Source organism: Mycteria americana, chromosome 1, assembly GCF_035582795.1.
Source record: "Mycteria americana isolate JAX WOST 10 ecotype Jacksonville Zoo and Gardens chromosome 1, USCA_MyAme_1.0, whole genome shotgun sequence".
Classification (NCBI taxonomy): Eukaryota; Metazoa; Chordata; class Aves; order Ciconiiformes; family Ciconiidae; genus Mycteria; species Mycteria americana.
The window spans coordinates 137,996,046-138,021,304 of record NC_134365.1 but is presented as its reverse complement, the minus strand read 5'-3'; the positions used below and the strand labels follow the sequence as shown (position 1 = coordinate 138,021,304).

General features: G+C 42.7%; 1 protein-coding gene across 1 annotated transcript; it reads right to left on the bottom strand.

Moving 5' to 3' along the window:
* On the bottom strand, positions 1 to 19,266 carry ASB11 (ankyrin repeat and SOCS box containing 11). The gene is made up of 7 exons (XM_075522042.1): positions 19,069 to 19,266; positions 15,979 to 16,058; positions 12,888 to 12,995; positions 9,873 to 10,023; positions 9,531 to 9,665; positions 8,413 to 8,604; positions 1 to 5,283 (listed from the first exon to the last, which is right to left on the bottom strand). The coding sequence occupies exons 1-7, from the start codon at positions 19,244 to 19,246 to the stop codon at positions 5,159 to 5,161; spliced, it is 969 nt and encodes a 322-aa protein (XP_075378157.1). The 5' UTR covers positions 19,247 to 19,266; the 3' UTR covers positions 1 to 5,158.
* Positions 19,267 to 25,259: the final 5,993 nt, after the last annotated feature.

Genomic DNA, 25,259 nt, shown 5'->3' with positions numbered 1-25,259 from the left:
TTGTGCAGCATTAAAAAAAATCACAGTGAGGAGCAATTGGCATGTGAAAAAGATTACTTTCTGAAAAAAAAATGTACAAAGGCATCATGAACTGTCACCCAGCATATAGGTCAGCCAGATTTTTCAACTAAGAGTCAGTGAATGTGTTTTATTTTCATTAGTATCAGAGTTGCCCTAGCTGGGACACACCACAAGTATTTTCAATCCAATAAGGACTGGAGGGTTGTTAAATGCCAATAGCAGAGTTGCGCTGCAGGAGACAGAGGCCAGGTTTGGGACAGAAAGGTGTGGGCAGCCCCTGTGCCTCCTGCCCTGCAGAGCAGATAGCAAGTGGAGGACAGAAAGTGGGATGGAGGGGACGCTGACCCCCTTTGCAAGGGTTTGCACAGGGGCAGCACATCACTGATTTCTAGCATGGGTGGTGAGAAGAAGTCTAAATGCCTTGAGGTCGATGTTGACCAGGCTCGAGTTCCCTGGGGGAAGACGGAGTTAGGAGGAGATGAGCTCCCAGTCCCGGTGTCTAAAGTGGCACGGACACGTCCTGTCACAAGAAGAGGGAGCACACAGGTGGATGGATGGACGGACAGCCTCCTGTGTCTGTCCAGGAAGGTGGGATGTTGGCACTTCAAGGCAGGTGTGGGGAATTTCAGCTCTGACACAAGTTTCAGCAGCTTAGCATTCCCCCCCCTTTTTAATTTCACTCTGTGAATGGGAGACTCAGCTGGACAGGCAGAAAATCAGGGTCTGGCACATCTGCTGTGAAAAGTTGAGTCCTAGAGAGGATGGAGGGTTGTTAAATGCCAATAGCAGGGTTGCACTGCAGGAGGCAGAGGTCAGCTTGAACCCAACAGGTTGGTCAGGAGACCAAAACAGGGATCTTTTAGGGGCCAAATTAGAGTGTAACTTTTCTTTTCCTGCCGACTGTGCGGAACATTGTTCATTAAACCCTCTCAAAATGTGTTGGTCTATTTATTTTCACTGCTGTATGTCCCTGAGGAGGTGTCCCATTAGCCAGACTGCTTGCAGATAAGACTCTGGGAAAAAGTACTCTCAAGCTAGAAGGAAACCTGTGGAGCCAGGTTTTTGGCCAGGTTGCTGGGACAGCAAGAAGGGCAGAGCAAGAAGAGCATTGCCACAACTGTCTTTACAAATTAGTGCAAAGTGTAGAACAACAACAGCACAGAGAAAAGGGGCTATGTGCAGCCAGCCAGCCAGCAAGTAGTGGTGCTGTGCCTGGAGTTAGCCCAGACAGCACCCGGCACGGCAAAATGACTTGCTCCAGCTCTGCGTGAACATGGTGGCCAGTACAGTCCTGCTCCCACAAGGATGTGCCAGCTGAGGAGCCTGTGAGCAGGACATGTGCCATGGGGCTGACGGCTCTCTGAACACAAGTGCCCTCCCCTGGGGCTAGGGAGGGCTGAGGTGTGCAGGTTCGGAGCGGGGGACCCCAACACAGCAGCCTGGTAAGCAAGAGAAATAACACAGACAACAAGGAGACAGGTTGACCTTGGCTAAAATGCCTGCTGTTGAAGAGTTAGACTCCTCAAGGAGGAAACTAAAAACTATTTTCTTAGTGACAGAGGAGAAATATGTGAATCCAGGAGAAAGATGATCAGGAAAGACATGCCTATGAACAGGAGCTTAGTGGTGTGAGAAAAGATACAGTGGGGGGAAAAAAAAGGATTGCAAAGATGCTTTGAGACATAAGAATGCATCTACCGGTAGAAATAATGTAGATATGAAGGCTGCTTATTTTAGAGTAAAGATAAAGACAGGGCTGATACAAAGCCCATTTAATTTTGTTTTGCTTTGGATCATGAGCAATGATAGAGATATAGTGAGTAATTAATGATGGCTTGAAGCCCACATCTGATTAGGCTGAGATCTGTGAGGTCCTCATCACTGGCATTTCTGAGTGCACACTGGATCTCTCATAATATATGGATAAGAAAACTGAAAAGTGGCCCAACAGATTGAGAATTATAAAAGGAAGTCTTTTGGTTTTATACTGTACATGAGTAACCTATTTAAGCCACTCCTGCAAAATATCCCAGGACCAAGCACTTTATGGCTAGTGAGCATCCATAGCCCAAGCTTGCACTTTACGCTACAAGTCAGTGTCTGTACTAAGAATCAGTAAGTGTTTGTGGTTCAGAAAAACTTTTCCAATAGCCAGGATATTGTGTAATTATTCCTGTTGAGATAGGTAGCACTTTTCACTGAGGCAGATAGTACTGGCAGTTGTTGGGGGTAAAGGCATACAGATGTGGTATAGTAGTGGACATTGCAGCACAGAAAAATGTCTGTGTTCCCAGGAAAACCATATTTTACCCAAATAACTGGTTTCTGTCAATGATCATTGAATGAGAAGATGCCACCTATTTTGAAGGAAAGAGACCTTGTGAGATTAGTTAGCCCTTCTCCTCCCTGGGGAAAAGCTGCTGTATCCACATCCGACAGATGTTTTTCAAACTCATTCCAAAAAATCACCAACAAGATTCAGTAGTCTCCTAGCAAATTGTCCCAGTCCTTCCCTATCCTCACATGAGACAGCATATTTGCAAAAAAAAAGAAATACCTTCTCCAGCTATTTCCTCTGTAATATTTCCGTGCATTGTTACAACACAAAGCACAGTCAATGAAAATTAAATGGGTAACTTAATCTTTTGAGATAAGACCAAGAAAGTCTAGGTAGAGTTTCTAATGAACTGTCTTAACGTCAGGACTTCTGAGCTTCTCTTCTGATTTATTAAGGCTCTGTTCTGTCCAGACTCTCTGATATACAGAATTTCAGGAAGGATGATGTCTCCCGGAGCAAGCAAAGGTGAGGTGATTTTTTGATGGGAAGCTAATATCAGCAATAAAAATAGGGCAGCTTCTGCTGCTTCTTAACATAAACCTTTCTGAGAGGCTGAATAGACTTTGCATTTCCTTAATGAAGATACATTTTTTCAATTTAAAATCCTATGCAAGTGAAATACTTCTTTCATTGATGATCGCAGTAGGAAATCAATTCAGTATTACACATTCCGAAATAGATCCCATAAATTGCCATAGCTCCTTGATTGCAATGCAAGTCTGACAACCCACACAGCTGAGGCTCTGCCTCTCTATTTAGATAGCGGATGGTATTCTGACTGCCACCTCATAAACAGAGCAGGTGAGCTGGCAGTAAAGGTAAGACTGAGAGAGATCTGCTGACATCAGATTAATATAGACATTTCTTTCTTGATGGTATTTGATTTTCAGAGGCTCTTGAGAATTTAGAGTTCAAGTCTCTGAGATTCATGATACATTGTACTATACAAGGTCATTCATGTCACTGACAGCTTTATGGGCGATAGTTCTTGCTGTCAGATAGCATTCAATATGTGCAAACACAGGCTGAAAACTACATTCATTTTTGGCTGTAACATTGCAGGTCCAGTCTCATGAACTGCTGGGAGCACAATTTGTCTTACGTGTGCTGAATTAATTGTAAGAAAGTACGGGAAAAGTTAGACCTATGTCTCAGAGGGAAACTGTCATGGTGAAATTAAGGGAATAGCATCAAACCAGAGAGGCTGCTGCTGCTGCTGGAGCAGGGACAGGAGCTCAAGGCTGCTGGAAGCCTCCAGCAGGCCAGTTCCCCCTGACTTAAGATGTATGGGCAGTGAAAATTGGTACCAGCATGCATAGTTCATAATAAAACCACTATGTCTCATAGCCTGAAAATGTGTCATCAGCCTCTCGGACCTGTGAAGTTGAGCTAAGTGGAGACAGATTCTCCTTTTACCTCTGTTTCCCGTTTTACTACAACTAGTGAAACACCATTGCCTGTCTCATGGCAGAAGTTTACCAAAACTCGGGTCTGAAGAAACATTTCTCCCGTCAGAACAACCTCAACGGGAAAAATAAACAAACCTTTACAGAGCCACGCGGGCATTGCACCAGTCGCTGTATCCCACATTTCTCAACTCAAAGAGGTGCACATTTTTAGCTCTGCTGTGTCCAAGCTACTAACCCTGATGATATTTAAACTAATACCACAATGGGCAAAGTCATAACACTCTAAAAATCCCTTCCCACAGGAAGGTGATGCAGGTCTCTAGAGTTGGGGATGAGAGAGCAGACAAGCCTGCAAACTTCTCCTCCTGGCGAGCAATATCCATCAAGCAGAACATTTAAGTGATGCACAACCATCCTTAGGGGCCCTGCTTCTCTCTTGCTCTGCAGTCCGAGGACTTATCTTGAGAAACGTCAAAGCATGCAACGCCCAAAAGAAGAGAAGCAACTCATTCCTTTGGTTATCTTTAAACCTTGCAAAGGACAGACATTGAAAGCTGGCCTGCTGTGCCTGTGAAAACATTTGCAGCTCTGTACTGGAATTCAGCTAAGAAAAATAGTTCATGTAATGAACACAGCCAGATCTCAGGTGATATAGCTTAGGACTTCTTTTGGAAGAGATGAAGGGTTTTTTAAGAATTTCACACATTTTTGTGGGCTTACTCCAAACTCCTGCATCTGCTTTGATAGCACCATTTGCACCTCAGAGGACAAGACATGTTAGCATTGGGGGCAGCTGGGCTCAGGGCAAGGGGACGTACGGTGGCTGGACAGCCCGAGCCTGCTGGGAGCTGCTACAGCTCCACTAGACCACGGGAAAGAGGTGGCAGGATGCAAAGTCAAAGCTGACAAAAGATGTGCAATATATTATATACGGCTGACGTTGGGCACTGAAGACTTTCACTCTCATACTAGTGGAAGAATAACAGCCACTACCTTGATTTTGACAGTGAGATTGAATAGACAAGAGGAAGAAGCTGCATAGATACTACAGGAATAAATATAACACTAAATGCAGGGGAAATCTCTGTGTGCGCCTGTGGGTGGGTGGATGTGTGCGTGTGCATCTACAAACACATGTCAAGCGAGCTGTTCATGTATTACAACTTCTCAGGCTGGTGTAAATGGATGTGGCAATACACTGTGAGGGAACTGTATCCATAATATCATTCACTGTCTGTGAAAAGGTGTTTTCAATTTGCACTGTCACATAGCAGCTAATGTTTGGTATCCACAGTAGACAGTAAATGATGTCTTTGATTTTTTTTCTTTGATATAATAATTTTGGAGTAAACAACCATTTGTTCCTCTTTCTTTAAAGATAGTCACAGACTTATCGATAAAGGAGAAAGTTCTCAAGTGGCTCAGGCAGGTGCAGCTTGTGGACTCTATATAGGCACGACCGACCCAGATGCTTTCTGATACACAACCGGCACAGCTGGGCAAGGCTGGCAGGACCTGGAGAAAAAAAAGGCAAGAACAAGGACCCCCAACCCCACCACCAGTATAAGTCAGAAAGCAACAAACACCAGCGAGATTTGCAAATCAGATCAAGCACTACACAATGACTTGCTGAAGTCAGGGAGAGCTAAATACATTATTGTTCATATTTAACTTATGTTGTCAAAATTTGTTCAGCAATCTGAAAACTATGAGCAGTAAAAACCTTTTTCTGCATGCATGGCTAGGGTTTTCTGCATCTTTTCTTGAGCAAATACTTAGAATGGTGTAGACACACTCGGCACTGGAGAGAGAGCACCAGGATGCATAGCCCTTGCTGAGGAAATAAGACAACTCCCAGCAGTGTTGGGAGGATAAAGACAAGAGGGATTACGGGGAGCTGCAGATGTGCTCTCAGTGTAAACCAGACATAATAGGGTGGATATGGCAAATACAGTTAGTTGTTCATATATACAGAACATGCTTCTTCCAACCGCTGGTGTTTCAGCAGGTACCTGCACAAATAGTAACTGCAATATAGCCTTTTTACATGACCACACTGTCTCTGAATATTTATGTATGTAGTCAGTCAGCCTATCAGTGCTCCCCAAAATAATTTCTTAATGTGTCGTCCAATTTTAATTAAGTCTGACTGAAAGGAAAACATCTCAAAGATAGAAAGTCCCCAAAAGTTTTGTGCAAAAAGGCACTCAGGGTAAAAAAAAATAAATATATATATATATATTATAAAATATAAAATTAAACTAGAAAAATATATAAAATAAAAAATAAATAATAAAAAGATGAGAGGCCTTTTTGCCCTTCCCTTGCCCTGAGGGAAAGGTTGACACATATGGTAAACCCTTGTTAAACATCGTAGAGCCCAATGGTAGAAAGCTGTCGGAGGACTCATTGGGAGGATGGGGAGGCCAGCTTGGGCAGTGGCTTGCACGGCACCGCACACCGCAGTGCTGCCCCGGTGGCTTCCCTGCGGGCGACGAGGCAGGTGCCCCCAGCCCACCCCGCGGCGGGTCTGGTGAGGGGCACAGCAGGCACAAACCCACTGGAAATGAGGTTCCGTCGCTTCTGCAATCTCATGCTTGCACGTGCAAATGCAACTTGCTAGTGAACGTGTCCCTGCCTCCCCTTCGCTTCCCTCTTGCTGGAGCTGCTCCAGGTTGAACCTTTACACCTCCTCCGAGGTGCTCAGTTTTTGAGTCCTGGATCAGCCCTGCCCCTCCAGTTTCTGGCCAAACAGTAGCGATCACAGCAGTGTTTCGCAAGCAATGGGTAGAGATGTGTTTAAAAGCCTGTCCTTATACCTTCCAGGCAAGCTTCATAACCTGTGCTTTTACTACAGGAAAATTTAGGAGCCTAAACAGGCTGATAATGCCCCCTCTGAGAAGAAATTAATAGAAAAATACGGGATATATAGAAAAGACCACTTGTACTACTGTCACTGGAAGTGAAGAAAGAAGCTACCATCTCCCAAAGCATTTAGGAAAACAGAAACATTTTATATTTCACATCACTTAATAGCTAGGAAGAGGAGCAATTAAAGGGAGCCATCTAAGTAACCACAGGAGAAAAGTCAGGGGGTAGAAAGAAAACTTTTCAAGAGAAGTCCCTGGGGTGCTTATTTCAAACAGAAGGGCCTAAGAAAACACAGAAGTAGGGGAAAAGGGCAGTTGCAGATGTTAGGTACAGCAAAGAATCTGAAAGCGGGACTGAGGGGATAGTTGAGGAAACCGAGGAAACTTCGTTTCTGAAAAGTGAAGAGCCAGCAGGAGCTGAAGTGCCCTATAGTGCCTCTGACTGTAAGGGAGGAGAGGGTGACCAGCTGAAAGGGGAAATCAAAAAGAAGGTTCAGGAAGAGAAAATTATTTATATTGCAGTATTTCTTTATCTACGCAAATTCTCAGTCACACAGGGCAACTGGAGCAGGACAACTGCAAGCACTGCCTTTGCTCATGCAGCCTGCCATCGCTGAGCTCTGAACATCTCAGATACGAGGACAGAAGTCACAAGAGGTAAGAAGCATTCAAGCAAAAGTCCTCCCAGAAGGTTTCAGACATGACAAATTAAAGCTCTGCATGAAAAGCCATGGAGAAAGGGAGTAGGGCAGAGGGATATTAAGCCAATGCTTCATTTCCTCTATAAGACCCGCCTGTGTGCAGAGGGCCAGCACAAAGCCTATGCACATCATTGACAATATTAATTTACCATCCAAGAGCTATTTTGCAGCTGGAAGCGGGCTCTCTGTGCACATCGTGCTTTGCTCCTTGGTGGGAAGCGAGCTGTGCCCGGGAAGGCGGCAGGCTGGGGAAGCACCATCCACCTTCCCTGCCGGCAAAGCTCCAGGGGGCATAGACCGACTAACAGGGTACCAGAGAGCTGCGAAACACAGAGGTTAGCGGGAGGGGACACAACTAAATTCAGCATGTCCACATCGCAGGGATATTGCTACGGGATGCATCAAGTTCTGGATGCATGTGGTACAGGTGAAAATGGCACAAGAGGATCTAGATTCATTTCCGCTCAGAAGTTTCTTCCCATAGGCTGGAAAGATAATCAGAAATATTGTAGGAAGGCTGAAAGTAAGCTGCAAAGGGTACTGCTGGTTTGTGCTGGGTTTGCAGCCCCATGAACCGCATGGAAGAGCTGCGTGCCGCGAAGCCGAATAGGCACCTGGCAAATAGCTCTGCTTTCTCCTGGTGACCAAGGGCACACACGCTTACGCCGCTTTTTCTGCAGGAAGCAAAGCAGGACATTGAGCCACAGTGCTAAGCTGAACACAAGATGTTGGTACTAAAATATTACCAGTGAATAAACTCTCATGGCAGTTTTTAATCCTTAGAGTCCCAATATGTAAATAAACATAATTTTCCTTCAGTAGACAGGAAAAGAAAGCACAGAACAACTGACCAATTTACCCACTGAAACCCTGACACTTGGTGGCAGATCTAGCAACAAAACAGAGATCTCCTACTCATTTCTGTGTCACGTGAGGCAGGCTTGAAATGGGTAGAGAAGCTAAGAGAACTCATATAGAGCATTACTTATAAAAGCAGTTAAGAAAATGTACTTAGGTAAAGGAAATAAATACTCTTCTACCTAAGAAAAGAGAAGAAGAAAGGAAACCATTACCTTCCCGAAGCAGAAGCGCCTGCTCCACTTTGCTGTTGGGTACGGCAAGATCCAGGGCACATTTGAGTTCAGCATTTCTGCATTTCGGGTTAGCACCATAGTCTGTCAGTAAGATGACTACCTCCACGTTGGAGTTCCTTGCTGCCGCGTGGAGGGGGGTGTCTAATCGCTTCCCCACGTTAACGTTGGCTCCTTGAGTGAACAAGAGCGCGCGGTCAGATCCAGGAGGCAGCAGGAACTGCCCGAACCCACATCACACGGGCTGCTTTCCACCAGTAGCCTCAATAAACGAAGGGGATGGATGGCATACAGGCCTCCCTCATTTCTCTCAACAGCAGCAGTGCAAACCTCAGCAGGTCAAATACCTGCTGTATAAATGTCCTCTGAGCCACTAAACCCTGTCTGCGATGGACAGAACTCAGCAGCTTGACCTTCAACCCAATAGATGTTCAAAGCCTACCATATGCTCTGTAAATTTGTTAATAACATAAAATCTAACATAGATTATGTTCAGTTAATTACCGGGGGAAAAAAGACCCTTTAGGTATCTCATTGTAGTAACTCCGGGAGCACAGCAAGCGAAATGCTTGCTGGGGCTCTCCAGGCACAGCAGGGCCACACTTCAAGCAGGTGTAAGTCAGCTAATGTACACTGACAGCAAAAATTTATGCTAGCTCATAGGCTGTGCCTGGACCTGCAGTGATTATTCTTTCAAGTAGCTTTACTGCTGTCTTCATCACCCTCTGAGAAGCAGATGAAGTTAATGCTTAGCATGGCAGTTTATCATAATCAAGAGCTGATTTTGGTCACTAATATTAGCCAGCGTTGTCGGTGCTTCCTGTTATCATTCTAGAAAACTAAAAGTATTTTATTTTCACATTCAGACAGTCTCAGGGAAATCTCTGTAATTAGGGCTTTTTTTACTGAGGAAATTGTAAATTCTTCATGAATGCAGGTGAAATTTTTAATAACCTCAAACAAATCTCACAGATTTGGGCTGCCCAAACACCTCTTGTGGAAATAACCCATGATGTTTGCGGTGGAGAGGCAGCCCGGAGAGACCAGCAGCACTGTCTCACACCACCACAGCTCCCCCCTGGCCCCTTTTCCAGGTGTACCTAGCTCCAAAAGCTTCTTGACGCAGTCTGTCCTCTGGTACGTGCAAGCCACGTAGAGTGGGGTCCCATGCTGCAGGTCTTCTTGGTCAATGTCAACCTCATGGGCCAGAAGGATCTCCATGCACTCCCTGTGACCTGTGGGGAGAAGAAGAGCCATCACTGCAGTGCTGTAGAGCAGAATACACCCAGATACAACCAAGGAGGAGCAAGAGCTGGGAATAAGTCAAGCCTATTTATCCGTACCAGTACGGACAAGTCTTTTTTTGAAAAGTATTTTAACATCAGTAAAATATGTATTCCTCACTTAGTTATTATTAGCTTCACTCACAGCCTGAATGTTACCTCTCTTGACCGCTTCGTGAATGGGCGATGCAAGGTGGTTCCTGAGCTGTGGCTTGGCTCCGAATTCGAGCAGCATGTTGACGCAGGCCACGCTGCCACTGCAGCAGGCGTTAAACAGAGGAGTGATACCATCGATGGTGACGGCGTTGACCTGGAACAGCAAGAGACGCTCAGGATAATCCGATTTAAGAGGAACGCCCTTGCAGCGTGCCTCATGTGCACACCAGAAATGCGCCAGAAAAAGACACTTGTCTTGTTTAATTTCGGAATTGGTTTTGTTAACAACTTTCAGAGTTATATGTTGTGCCACAGCATATATAACATTCTCCTTTGAGGTCTGCCCTCTTTCCCGGATAGCTAGTGCCATAAGGCAGCGACACTGCCTGCTGTGAATGCTCCTCTTAGAGTCGCTCAGAAAATGCAGATTTTAGGGTTTTTTTATGCGGAGAACTTGAGTATCTTCATAACCGTCTAGTTTGCACCAACCCAAAGCCAGAATATACTCAGATGAAAATAGCATTTTTAAATGAAGACATTTACTTCATGTTTAATACTTTCACCTGAAAACACATTTACAGCAAAAGAAATTTTCACAGAAACAGTCTTAATCCCAAACAGAAAAGGAACTTGAAAGAGTTTGTGTTTATATGCATGTGTGTGTATGTGTGTGTATAAGAGAGAAAGAATTTCCTTCCTCCGCCTCTGATGTAAAGACCTGGCAAGAACCACCGTCCGCCGTTCTCCACTGGGACAGCAGTCCCTGCCTTGTGTTGTGCACAGCTCCGTAGCTGCTATGTTTAACTACGTCGCAAGCCCTCAGAAGCAATTCATGCAGCAAATCTGCATGTCTTTAATTCTGTGGCACACTGGAGAAGAGCAACGGACTATGCAAGCACGTGGCAATTTGTGCGATTTCCAAATCAGGGGGAAGAGGAAAGAGATGGGAGAGGAAGGGCTGGAGAAGTCCTGGGCCACCGGGGAAGTTGGGGACTTTGCTACCAGTGCAAGAACAGGAGCTGCATCACAAAGGGGTCAGAGCATCAGGGTAGAAATATCTTAGCTCACACAATTTAACTAGCAAGACATTTTGCCTTTAAAGCAGAGAAAGGAAGTGATGTTTAAGAACATACTGATTTATTCTGGGTAATTCAGCAGCGGACCATCTGCAGTTGATACCTTCCTAGATGTCATTTGTCCTTATTCATTTGAACTTCTGACTTGTTTACGATGCTGTATGAGTTAACTCCGTTTTCTACAAGGTGCTTTTCCCACAATTACAAGCCAGTCCTTGCCACTTCCAGTGTTTCAGTCCTTGCCATCTTCAGCAGGCTCCAAGCGTGCAGCAGCCAGTGCGAGGCCACGCTCCCCCACGTGGAGCTGCGCTTGCAGATTAGGCAGGTACCCTGGAGGAAGCAGCCCCTGCTCCTTGGTGCCTCCTCTGCTTGCTCACCTTCATGGGAAAACAGTGGGGGGAACAGACCTGGCTCGAAAATAATCATGACAGGGCCAGGAGGTGAGCAAGCGGCATGGTATGGGGAGATACCAGGTACCACAGCATGGGGAACATCTGCCTGCTTAGATTTTGGAGCCCAAAATGCAGCTCGCTCTTCCTGAAATTGCAAGGCTCCAACTAAGACTCTGTTTCAACAGTATCATCACTACAGATCCCAGCCTCTTCCCTGATCTTCCTCCCGTCCTGCTAATTGCTGAGCTAAACTATCCCTCGTCCTGCACAGCTTCTAAAACCACAAAAGGAAAGAAATAGATATGCTTTGGGGGCATCTGTATTTCAGACAGACTACGTGCTGCAGCCCTGCAGCCCATCATTGCCCCCCACCTCCCCCCAGTCTCATGGGGCAGATGTGGCTGGAGCTGTGGGAGGCACTGGGGATCTATCAGCATCATGTCACGACAGGGCCAGCAATTCAGGCAAGCTGATACCCAAGGGTAAGCAAGGACATAAGCGAAGAATAAAATCACTTCCTTGCTTTCCCTCTCTACTGGGCAATGGTTTAACTGGTAAAAGAGGAAAGAACAGTAAGACAGCTGTTGCGGAGTAAATGGTTTGGTAAAAAAAAAGAAATAAAGAAGAGTACAGCAATAAAGGAGAGCAGCAGAATGGCACGTTTTCTCCCAGAAGTTAGACAATGGCCCGTTGACTTTATTTACGAACAGAGAGCAGGAGAAAAGCAAAAACCAAAAAAGACCAGAGCTATATATTATACCAGGAACAGGCTGATTTCTTAGGAAAGCAACAGGTAGGTCAGAGATGATTTTTCTGAGTCATAAAAAGGCAATGTCATTAATACACCAAAGTAAATTTGGTGTAAAGTAAAATAAGTAAAATTGAGCAGAAGGGGGTTTTTCTGTCATCTTTCTAAGGGACTGAAATTTGGCATACAGTTAGGAAGTTAACAAATGTATTTTCTTCTACAGATGGTAGCTTGACTGCCTGTTATGGTTTTGCTCAGTTTCTTGCCATATAAATTGTACTTGAAAACCCAGCTGAATGAAATATATTCTTATAAATTCATCCGTTCCTATATCTCCATTTTTAACATGTATTCTACCTTAGGTCCAACTGGGGGAAATGTTATTTTATTAGCAGATAAAATGTTTCATTGCTTTAAGCACATCTATTTTTACTTACGTGAGACTCCCAAACCATCCCACAGAAAACCAGAGGCAATCCCAGTGATCGTTATGGAGGCAAAAAAGGGATAAGTCATTTTCTTTAAGGTTATTTTTAGCTAGCATCTCTCAGTCCTTTTCCATCAATCGTGACTACGTTTCACACACAGAGGGAAAACAAAACAGAGTAACGGGGTGACCCAAGCAGCCACCGGGGGAAGGCAAACCCATTACCCACGGAAACAAAGCACGGTTTTATTTTTCCCTATTTCTGCCCGGGATGCTCCCGTCCATCCGCAGCCTGGCCCTGCCCCGCGGGCAGCCCGCCCGACATCCCCGCTGATGCCGGGAGCACCTGTCCCCGCTGATGTCCCCGGGACTCACCTGGGCGCCGTTCTCCAGCAGCACCTTCGCGCAGGCGACGTGGCCGCCCAGGCAGGCCTCGTGGAGAGCCGACACGCGGTCCGTCGTCACTAGGTTCACGTCGAAACCCTGCAACGCAGCGCGGGGAGCGTGAGGAGAAAGCCCTGCCCGAACAACGTGGCTCGCCGGGGGCCGGCGCGGGTGCAAAGGGTGGGCAGAGCCAGGTTGCTGGGTGCGTGCCCAGGGAAGGTGCGTGGGTTGGATTAATGCTGTTCAGTGCTTCGGTGCTCGTCCCCAAAGACAGCAGCTGGTGATGGGGTTGAAGGGGAAGCAAGGACAGGCTATTCCTTCTATTTCTAGTTCTTTACAATGCACGGCCAATCACAGGGAAGACATTGCATTTCTGTAGCTTATAAGGGTGGCATTACCTTCCCTATTAAGTCCGGCCCCAGGAGCTACGGCTGGTGGGATTCACCTCCCTGGATGGGGATGCCTCTGGCATAGGTATCTCTGGCTGGAGCCCTCGGCTCCTTCAGCGGGGAGAAACAGGCTCCCCTAGGATATGATTCATCCCACGCTAAACCGGCTGTTTCTGGAATCGTGTCCTAAAAATACTTCCACTGACTATATGGGGTGCCCAGTGTGTTTCCCTCAGAGGTAGTAAGTACCTGGTAAACCCGTAAGACAGATGAGACAAATCCCACCCACAAATCAGTTCCCCTTATTTGCCCACCCAGGAAATGTTTTACACTGGAAGAAAGAACTGCGATTTACAAATGTCTTATTACAGGTATTTCCCTAAATGACAGTTCTTACATCTATTCCTGCACAAACAGAAACCAGACACATTCACCAAGGAGAAAGCAATGGTCATATGCGTTTTCCCCAGAACGCAGCTAAATCTCCTGCTAATTAAGATTTTACAGCCATGTGTGAGAACAGGTCTGGAAGCAGCTCCATTTTCCACTTGATGTCTTATATTTTGCAACACACTTGGTCTCCACCTGATGTGCTATAAACAAGGCAGCTCACAAGATGGCAGCAATGCACTTTTTGGTACGCAGTAGCAAATGCGATGGGCAGAAATAAGTCTCTGTGAGCAATGTGACACTGTAAAAAAGTCACCAGTCCCGATGCAATGAGCATTAAAAGCAATCACTGTAATCACTTTAAGCTAGAAATTCTATGAGAGGAAACCAAATCGCTTTTCAGTCGTGTGAAAGCATTATTAATGTAAAAGCTGTCGCTAAAAATTTCCCGTACATTACATCAGTGCCAGGGGAATAGATAAAACGTTGAAAAAATGTTGAGATTATTCCGTTTTCTAATTGTATAGATGTTTCATACTTAATGATCAGCATATTCCTTCAAGAGGAATGTCTTCTAGAGACTCCTGACAAGGAAACCTATTCTCAATCATTATTCAAATATATATATTTAACAAATGAAACTCAGTCATTGCAAGTGAAAGAGTAAGTACTGATATCTTGGGAAAAACATCAATCCCTTGCAGTACAAAATAGAGAATGAGTTATAGATCTTACTATAGCTGTTTGCCAAACATCAGTCATGTTAAACCTTGTTTTCAATGTACGTGAAAAACCAAACTCTTTTGGTGCTAGAACAGGCATTGGTGAGTTCTTGAGCTCTTTTAAAACTCCTGCACTCCATCATCCCCTTCTGTCCAGGCATCCCCTGGGGAGCAGAAGCCTCACTGGCTTCTTGAAAGCTGTGGTCCTATGGCAGAGACTTCTGAGTGTCCCACATATATCCTAAGGTATAGCTCCATATTTAATTTTAGGCTAGTAGTGCAACTATATTAGAAGCAACGAGCAATGATTATGCTGCTCCATGAACAGCTTTGTCCCTACATTTATCAAGCTGTGGTGAATCAGCTCCAATTCAGTCTCTACAGACATTGCTGCCTCAATCTCTTTTCATCAGCAAGGACCCTCATCCTTCACTCCCAAAATTAAATGTCCTCAGGAGAAGGAGAAAGGGTGGATTAACTAAACGATGTATAACCACAACATCGGTGCTTCTCCAGTGTATAACTATGACCAGTGTATAACTGGGCATCTGGTGTAGAACCACAACACAGGTGCCCCACTAATAAGATGGTGTAAGGTCAGTATAAATGGAGATAGAGGGGGTCAGAAAACCAGCAAAACCCTGAATGAATAAGCCCTCTTCCTTATAATCCCTAACTTCCATCACTTCCTTTTCCATAAAAATCATTTGATATCAGCAGGTGAAGGAAGGACGGATCAGGGACTAGGAGGGGGAATACTGGCTGTAAGCATCAACCTCTTTGAGCCGCAGCCATGCCTCAACAGATGTCTGGAGTGGAGGCTTTCGCACAGGCAGCTCCACTCCTTGAGAAGGATGTCCATTCAAGCTGTGGCCTCACTGGTAAAAATTATTTACCTTGAATATAAAAAGTCTGATGGCCAAGCCACAGAGTCACTCAGGGAATTAATGTCCCTGCAGTTGTCTTGACTGGGAGGCGGGGTAGGGGACAGTTGCTCATTCGTGTCAGATGAGGGCACTGAGTTTAAGCAAAGGTGGTAAGGAAGATGGCTGGCAAAGCATGAAGAACTGTCCCTTTGCAGCTGCCCACTTTCATATCCAGCTTCTTGTCCTTTCTAGTATATTCTTTCCTCCTCTTTTTCTTTTGCCTGAACTCTTGGTTCCTTTTAGAGCAGAGGGTTTCAGGCTGACAGGCCCCTCTTTAGGAAGACCATGCTTGATGTTTTATAAAGCAAGATGTACTTTTACAGCTTTCTACTGTTTTTTTTAAATAGCTGATACATATATTGCCCTTATCCTCAAGCCCAGTTTGCATGGTTTATCAATCATCGAGAAAGAGAGCAAGGATCAGTGTTTACCATACAGCAAGCTATAAGCTGTAACAGTTTTTGTCCTGGGCTTGTCCCCAGCATCCTAACTAAGCAAACTAATACATGCCCAAAGGCGTGCATGCGGATATATTATTTATACAACTGTATCTCTTAGGCCCTGCTGCAGTCTATTACCAGCTCACCAACTCACAGATGCAATTCAACAGAAACTACGCTGCTTCCCAACCTTTTCTTCACCTGTGGGCTTTTACCTGTGCAATCAAGGTTTTCAAAGACAGGAGGCGTCCTTGGAAGGCAGCGTCATGAAGAGGGGATCGGTCTGCCCAGCTGCCTGAAACAGCAAACGCATAAAAGTTAATTCAGGTAAGCAGCAAAAGCAGATCCTGGGAGGACAGGGTAAAGACAGCTGCGTGTGAACGCCGATCAGGACTGAAATCAATGTGGGGTCAGCAGTGAAGCCGTCTGACAAACTGATTTCAGCAGAGCAGCTGAGGGCTCAGCGCTCCTGAGAAAGCTGGCCGCTCGCTAAGGGAGCTAAACTAAAGCTTCTTGGCAGAACTTCTAAAAACAGCTAAAAACACGCTTCAGCAAAGCCCACGAGTTTTGTGCTGCTGGGACTCACCCGGGGACTTCAGAGCCCTACAATTCTCCTATTCAAAACCGTATCAGCCTCCGACTTTCCTAGGGAGCTTTTGTCACAAATTGTATTCCAGCTTCTCTTGCACTTTTTTAAGAGACTCATAGCAGGGAGATGCGGGGATGACTTGTCCATCAAATGAATTCTGGCATGTCCCTGGCAGTTTTATTTCCTGAACTGACAATTTCATAAATAATACCCTCCAGCTCAGGCTACCAGGTAACAGGTTTCATCCTCCTCCTCACTAGAAGGTTTCAGAAAAGACATGGAAAAATAAAAGCTTCCTGACGCTTTACTTTTCTTCCTTAATCATTCTGAGATGTTGAACTGTTCAGACTCCTTCATGTAGGCTAGCTTGCCCTTTTTCTTATCTTAATCTATTCATATGTCAAGAAAAAAAATTCCTTAGCCTAGCTACTACCTACAGGCGTAGTCAGTCAGCCCAGGCTAAATCCCTGCAACTCAGTAGAGAGCAAATTTACTTGTCCTATATTAAAATGTATAACCATACCACGACACTGTGTGGTAAGTATTTCTCCAAAGGCCAGCTGCATTTACAGTGCCACAGGACAGAAGCAATACCGATGTTTGCATTCATGCTCTGTTATACAGCAACCCCATGAGAACTGTATTTGAAACCCTTGTCCTGTTTAATTTTTTCAGCTACGCCGCACACCAGAGAGAATGAAAAGGGTGATTTATCTCCATTTTAGGTGTTACCCGAGACAGGGAGAAATCAATGAGAGACACAGACACATCCCTGGGGACTCGAGGCCAAGGGCGCAGCAGAGATTTCAGCCTTGGCCAAGGGAGTCCCCTTTTGTTACCTGAGAACCGGGATGCACTTCACCTCATGGGGTTACTGTTTTAACTATAGTTACTACTTTTGTTTCCATTTATTTAAGGAGCTGTTTCTGGGCTCCTAAAGCAGGAAGCTACCATGGAAAGACCAGTCGGCACAATATACAACCAGGCTCCTAAGGACCAAGTAGGATGCACCAGACAAAATGAGGGAAATGGGAACCAGGTAGCGACTGAGAAACATTTTCCAGAAAACATCCAAAAACCCCCACATCCCTCATCATGCTGGTGACTGAAATAGGCAAGCTCAGTTCAGAAAGTCAGAAGACATTGCAAGTGACAAAAACCAGGGCCCTTATACAGCAGGAAGATTCAGGAAGAAGTAACTCAGACAACAGAGCTACAGTGCCTTATTTAACCTTTTACGCACATAGTATAGCATGTGCAAGTGCACGACACATGCATTGTAAATGCATGTGTATGCACACACATGCCTCACCGTGAAAACACATGCTGCTGCATACTTCCATGCTAGCCACAGCAACCTACCTCCCTGAAACGTGTGGCAAATATAGTTCCCATACGGGGCACATCTTCCCTTCACAGTTGTGAGTGACATGTCTGAAAACACTGTGTCTTTTTAAATGTCTACGGGTAAATCATGCAGCCCTGCTGCTGCTGCTGCGCTACCTCACTGCAAAGAGAAAAGGCTGTGAAGCTCCGGCTGTAATCCAATATAGTGCCCCAGCAATGGTATCACATGATCTTATGTTTTGTAAGGTTATCCTTAATGGCTTTTTGCAAATAGCAACTTGCAGATAAAAATATGTTGTGGTCTGCTAAACTTCAAGGCACCTCAATAAGAACCTGCATGACGGAAAATCTGCTGTTTGCCATGTGTCTGACTACAATTGCATGAAGGCACTTGGTAAAAAATGACAGTAATAAATGATTGGAATTATATTCTGGAGAATAACAAATAAATTAATAACCCAGACATGCCTGTATATAAAAGCTTTGTAAAAAATGCTTTGCTGCAGTATTTCTCTTGGCCAGATCTTAATCTCTCTGCTTTGGGCGGCCATCTCATATCACCCACGTTCTGCTCACGTTCATGTGCCTGTTCATGGTGGCACTATTCATCATGAAGAAGATGCCCAACAAATGAGTCACATAAAAATCTGTGATGTTACGACGCTGATAAGAATCTTCAAGTAGGAAAATATGTCCTCATTAGTAGTAAATTTAAAATACTGTGTCATTTTAATTAGTGGAATTACTGGGCATGCAAACGCGTGTCTACTCATTATTATGTCAGTGATGTGAAGGAGTAAAATCACTTGGAAAAAAACCCAAAAAATAAATGACCTACTAATAGCCTACTAAATACAATATATTCCTGTGCTGTATATTTTTCAGAATAATTTTAGTTGTATTCATTTTTATCATCTGATTTAACAAAATAGGGGTTCTTGGCTTGGATTCATAAAGTTATTAGTTATATCCTAGTATCTCCTTTCAGAAAATCAACATGCTAAAACTTTTCCCTAAATATTCTCTGGCAGTAAAGCTAGCTATTTAGTAAAACCATCTGTAACTCCCACTAAAGAATGCCTTGCTTCCGAGAACAATCTTTTTATTTACCATAGTGCCTTGAGCAAATGTTGTCCTCATTCTAGCTGGGTAATTGTTGGAGTCTCATATTTTGCACACCTAAATCATGCCAACACATACTGACACTGTAAAGACCCCAGAAATGGAAGGCACTTCAGGTTAAAACATTCACCCATGCATTTAGCCACAGAGTCCTCGTTTCATGTCAACTCACTGATTTAAATCCTCAAGTTACAAAACTGTAGCAAATATACATTTAAATGTTAGAGTGTCCATATTTTTACTTTACCTGGGACTATTCCATAGATCTCTTCTGCTATCCTGGCAGCCTCTTTTCTGTTGCCTTTAACAATATAGAAATGGGTCAGCAAAGCCAAGGAAATCTTAATTAAAAGCTTGAAGCAAAACAAAGCAAAAATGGCAAAATAAATGTTAGTGAAGGCATGGAGTATAGAACTGCCCTCCATTTTGGTTTGCTCTTTGAATAGTTTCTCAGGTCAGCTAAGTTGCACCGGGCTATTCTTGGTATCGTATGTCATCTATTTTAAACCCTCCAGAACCTGCTGTTCCTCAGTTACCAAAAATACATTCTGGTTTTATTTGGTACGGGCTATTTGATACTAAATAACAATACCAAGGATAAGATAGTTTGAACATCCCGTGCCATAGAGGAAGCAAACAGAAAATCCTTTCCAAACCTACATGAATTAGAATAAATTTCAGATAGATGCTCTCCATACCACCTGAAAGCCTATATACATCCACATTATATCTATTCTTTGATGTAGCAGTTCCATTTACAAAGGCTGCATAGATAAAGTTGAAGAAATTGTTCAGAGGTACTGCAAAAAAGACTACTTTTCTGTCTTTCCCATCTTGGTAACAGGCCTTGCTGGTACTCAGATATAGAACAAAAGCAAGCATATCAAAGAAAAGCATTATAATCAAAGAATCTGAAATAAAACCACATATTTTCAAAGCCAGGGCTAAGAAGTCAAAGTTATTCTAGGAGAGGAAAAAATACATTGAAAGTATGTAATCAGAAACACATGATAACATACTGGCATTTTCCATCACTCAGGGATAAAGAATGGTGTCCATTAATATCTCTTGCAAACAGCATCTTACTGTTTTGAAAGAATGGAAATATTTTAACATTATCCATCACTGATTCAAAGGTGTAATATTTGAAACTGAAGAAGATGTACCCTTTCTTTAACTGTCCTTTTTTCTTTCTGAAGGCACATGGCTTCCATAGAGAAGAGAGTATTTATTCTGCATGTAATTAATTGAATCTATGCAGAATACCCCATCTCCTTTTCATTTAAACTTTTCTTGATTCCTATTTTCCTATATGCCCAGCAGGAGGGAGATTTCTTTCTTTCTTTGAATCCCCTCCTTGCCCAGGTTCTCTTACCCTTCAATTTACACACCTGTCAAGGGAAAGAGCAGGATGACTCTCCTCTCTTAGAGATCCCAAGAAGATGGTGGATATGCAGAAAGAAATTTCACAGCAAACTATTTCCCTGGACATTTTAGATGCAATTTGTTTTGTTTTGTAGCAATACAACTGGCTTAGTACCTTGCTGTCTTCGGCACTCTGCCCTCCCAGGTGCACTTGAATGCTGTATAAAATACGTGCGGACAGACTGAAAAAAACACCCCAAGCTATTTTTTCATTTTTCAGTTTTTCTAAAATTCTGAATTAAACCAAGATACTGCATTTTTACCAATAACTTAACACCTTACATAAATATTACATATACCTTTCCTTCCACAGTAATATAATATACCCGTAGAAATTATAACACCTATGAATCCAAATGAGGAAAATTGTCTATGTTTAGTCACTTTAATACTGTTTGCCACAGGACAAGACAGCTGAAGACAGGAATTACATGGCAAGAGAAGTTCGGTTAAGGAGTCAGAGAAAAACAGTTAAGTTTGCTCATCTGGGAAATAAAAAGGAGAAATTAGCAAACAAAGGCGGACCAAAAAAGGGATGATCAGTTAGCCCTAGAAAAATATGAGATAATGAAAACACTCCTACTGAAGCCAGAGGAGTATCAAAAGGTATAAAGAACAGAATATAGGATGCAGAGAAAAAGAACAGGGAAAAAAATAAGATCATTACAAAGAAAAGGTCAGGCTAAATGATGGAGAAATCTTTCTCATGTAGGATCTACAAAACTGGCACTCAATAGGACGTCAGCAAGAAGGAATAACATCTTTTAAGAGAAAGACCAAAAAACAGACTTTAGGTTGCAGAGGAGATCCGTTGAACTTCTTTCACAATCAGCCGGCCAGATAGTAGGAAGAATTGTACAAGTGCACAATGCTCAGAAAAATACAAGAATCTGGCGATTAGGTGATTTCCACTGAAATTCTCTTATCCCTAAAGGAAGGTGAAATTCCAGTAATACTGAAGAGCTCTCCAGGTGGTGTAAAAACCCATGAGGGAAGTTTGACCACTTGGAAGCAGTCACAGGAATGTGATTCTTCCAGAAGGACAAGTTCCATTTGTGTAGTAGCAAAATCACCCTCCTGGCTTCAGAACAAGACAACTAAAGATTTTAAGTTAAATGATGGAGTCATTTGAGAAAAGCTCATGTAATCTCTTAATCTGCTTTTAGTGTACAAGAACACTAGGAAAATTACTGCGGTGATTAAAAAAAACCCGTCAGTGGGAAGATGGCTGAACAGCATGGTGGGAAGTATTAATACTGGTGAAGGTGGTAGTCAGGTAAGCCGTGACAAGATCTGTTATTTCTGAAACGTCTGGTATTTCTGAAACTACAGAAAGGTGAGCAACGTAACATAGGCATGAGAGCAGATATAACACAATGGAAGAGCAATGACAATGCAGAAACAGGAATCTCATCTTTCCTCCCTCGCCGTTTCGGGCAGCATCGTTGTGGGTTGAATGAGCTGGATTATGCAACTCCATCGATAGACTGGAGTGAACAAGTCAGCCCTCCATAGAAAAAACATGCCTTAGTGAGAATTTCTGCAGGATGCCTAAACTACTCTATGAATCACTCTAGCTTTCAGCTAATTACTAAATTGTCAAATCAAAATACTCAGAAAATATATTAATTCTTCAATAAAATTGTCATGAGACGGTGAATGAATAGAAGTAGTTTAGCTAGATCCTCCAAAGAACTGGAAAGCTAATGTTTATATATCCTTAGTTTACAAACATGCAAGGAGTAAGCACAAAAGAAAAGTCAGTCCAGCTTAGAAGACAACTTACTTTCACTACGGTTCACCTTAACTTCAGCCAACAGTGAGAAATATCAGATGTGACCTGAAGAATTTGGCAAGGAAATAAAGATTAGAGGGATCCTCTTCTCAAAGAAATTAAGAGGTATTGGTCTATTCTTATGCTAGACACTTTGAATTACAGCAGTGTATTTCTAACGTATATAGTTGAGAGTCTGAATATCAAATATATTCAATCAAAGAAAGACAACTGGGGGAAAAAAGGAGACAGAAACCCTTTATCTCAAAGGGAAGAGATCAGAATAAAGAGGTACGGAGAGCCTAGTTATTTCTTTTCTATCAGTTTGATCTAATAAACAGCACTACTTCCCATACAAGCCTTGCCTCATTTGCTTCCTTAGGTCAGCACACTCACAACACTCCTGCTTTTAAAAAGGGATGTATGTAGTGACTCACTGCTCGCTCTCACACAAGCAGATGTGGGATTCATCTCACCTATCCGTCGCTCACCGCACCACGCAAGGTCTGGTTATCTTAACTCCTGCTGCTGCCTGGGCAGGAAAAGGGCAAATTCCAGCAGGTAATTAATTTCCTCATCTGCCTCCAACGCCTGTGCTAGCAGGGGATGGCTCCTTCCCTAGATGCATGCCATCAGTCCCTCCCGATTAAGCAACCAGCTTAAAGAACTAGCGTGTGCTACACAACCAGCTTATGCACGGCTAAAGTTCAGTGAACCCCACGCAAATATAATCTCCAGAGTTATGCCAAGTGTTGAAGCAAGTCAGAATCTGAAAACAATCCAATCTACCCGTTACATTTACAAGAAAAATGCGTAATTTCAGTACAATGGTAAATTCAGATGTATAACTGCATCTTGCCCTTAGTTTTCTTCCTTTAACAAAAAATACCCACTTTTTATCCAACTATGTCACTGCTAAAGTAATTAGGAAAAACTGTGGAAGTCAACATACTACTGAGTGTCATAAAAGATGTACAGCAAATATGCTGAGACTAGTTTAATGATAGCAAATCAAACATTAAAAATATTTACATATTTTTTAATTTAAAAAAAGTTTGTAAAACCATTTTCTTTTGAGATTGATTGTTCTTACATCTATTTACATAAAGTCTGTATTTTACTGGAGCATCAAAAAGATGCAATTTTATACAATTATTTGTTTATAAGCCTAAGCATATATGAAAAAAGGACTAGCAAAGAGAAATAAATATCAAAAGGGGAAAAATAAGTTTATTTTTAAAAGATGCAGAAAAACTTGACCACAAAAATAAGTACATTACAGTGTAGTTACCTTCTTACAGATCTATCCACATCCCCTAAAACACAATCTGAAAGATGAATCTTACATTCATACTTTACTTGATACTTGTTCAGGTTTGACACACAATTTTCAATTATCAACACACAGTTTATACCTTAATTCACAGTGTCTGCATATAACGTATTGGAAACACAAGTTCTCCTTGTGCCTGTGGGATGGAATTTCAGTGCAGATCAGTGGTCCCTTCTATGAAAGGGGGGGAACCTTCTGTATAGAAGGGTTTTGGGTGTTCCCTCCTCCTCCACAGAGGCAGCTCTGCTCTATGCAAGACGTAACTCAGTATCACTCTCTCTTTGGTAACATTTCCTTAGTATTTCACAATGATCAAATGTTACCTAAAGCACAACCGAAACATTTTAGATTTTTTAAATAGTTATTTTATTCATTTCTAAATACATATTCCTAAAATACACTCATTATCTCTGTTTGGTTTTTTTATTATTGTGATTATTTTATTTAAACATTTCCATTTCACCCACTGACACTTTTTAAAACTGTGAATGATTCAGTGACATCAACCCTTACTCCACTGCACAAGGCCAGTAGGTGAATCAGTCCCACAAAGTTATGTGCAATACAAGTTGCACTACTTGAGAAACACCATATTTGTAGTTAAACCAGTTATGGATTAAATTTTTGTGGCAGCTTGTGCAGAATGTTTTGTAATCATCACCCTTCTCATAAGAAGTCCAACCACGAGCGATAGGAAGCAGCAATATGGAGTATATTTCTGTACTTTCTAATTGTATGTTCCCACATATTAATAAAAAAATATCCATTCTTTATGGAAAGGTAAATAAACTTCTAGATAAACTGTAAATTTGCCTTGTAAACAAGCCTATAACAAGGTTTTATTATGTTATTCATAAGTACACAATGTTCCATAAAAGAAAAGTGAGAAAGCATTTTGAATGGATTGTCACAATCCTGTTGAAAATTTGATTTGTTTGTAGATGTTGCAAGAAACCAAAAAGAAATAAATCAGAATCAACAAAATATTATTAAAAATATATAGAGAACATGTCCCTGGAATGATAATCAGTATTTTTAAAAAGTTGTTACAAACTTGAATGTTATTAAAAAAAAAAAGTAACTTTGAAAAGTAAAATATTACCTTAATTCCACCCATTTATCCATAATCTGAGTGGCACCATTTTAGCTGACCTCCACTTTTAATGTAGAGTTTGAAAAATTCAAATTGTAATACAATGCATATCGTACGCTATATATCAAAGGCTAAAAATTCTAGTAAAAGAAAATAGACTTTGTATATGGCGTTTATTTCACATTACCTTTCTGTGTTTCATGAAAATATGTTCAATGAAATTATAAAATGTCAGATGTTAGGGTAACTACATCTCTACACAAACAAGATGATATTGACAGAAGTTGTGTTTTAAATACTGCCCTTCAAGGGTTTGGAAACAGTATTTTCGTATTGCACAGTTTTAATATTAATACAGTGTCCAATACTACATAATACTCAGAGTCATAAAATCCTAAGATTTTTAGTCTTCAGTGATGCTTGAAAAAGAAATTAACCCAGTGCATTAGGCAGGGGGGAGTTTTAGAGGTGGTTAACATAAATGAGATAAATGCCTCCTCTCACACGTTTGTATGTTGTGCCGCCTATTGTCCCAGGTATAGATTACTTAGGACTGCTAACAGATGCAAGGAGCCGCTTCCTTTTTTTTTTCTCCTCTCCATGAAAAGCATACCTATTGGTTATTTCCATTTAAGGGATACCTTCCCAAGATTTCACTTGCAGAACCTGCCTGATGGTGTCTCTGATGTGATCTAGGTGAAAGCATGCACACTAATGTCCCTCCCAGAGATGGACTGAAATGCCATTTTGGTCATAACTAAGGGGAAGCGGGGGTGGGGGGGGGAAGAGGGGGAGGTTGGACGGGCAGGGGAG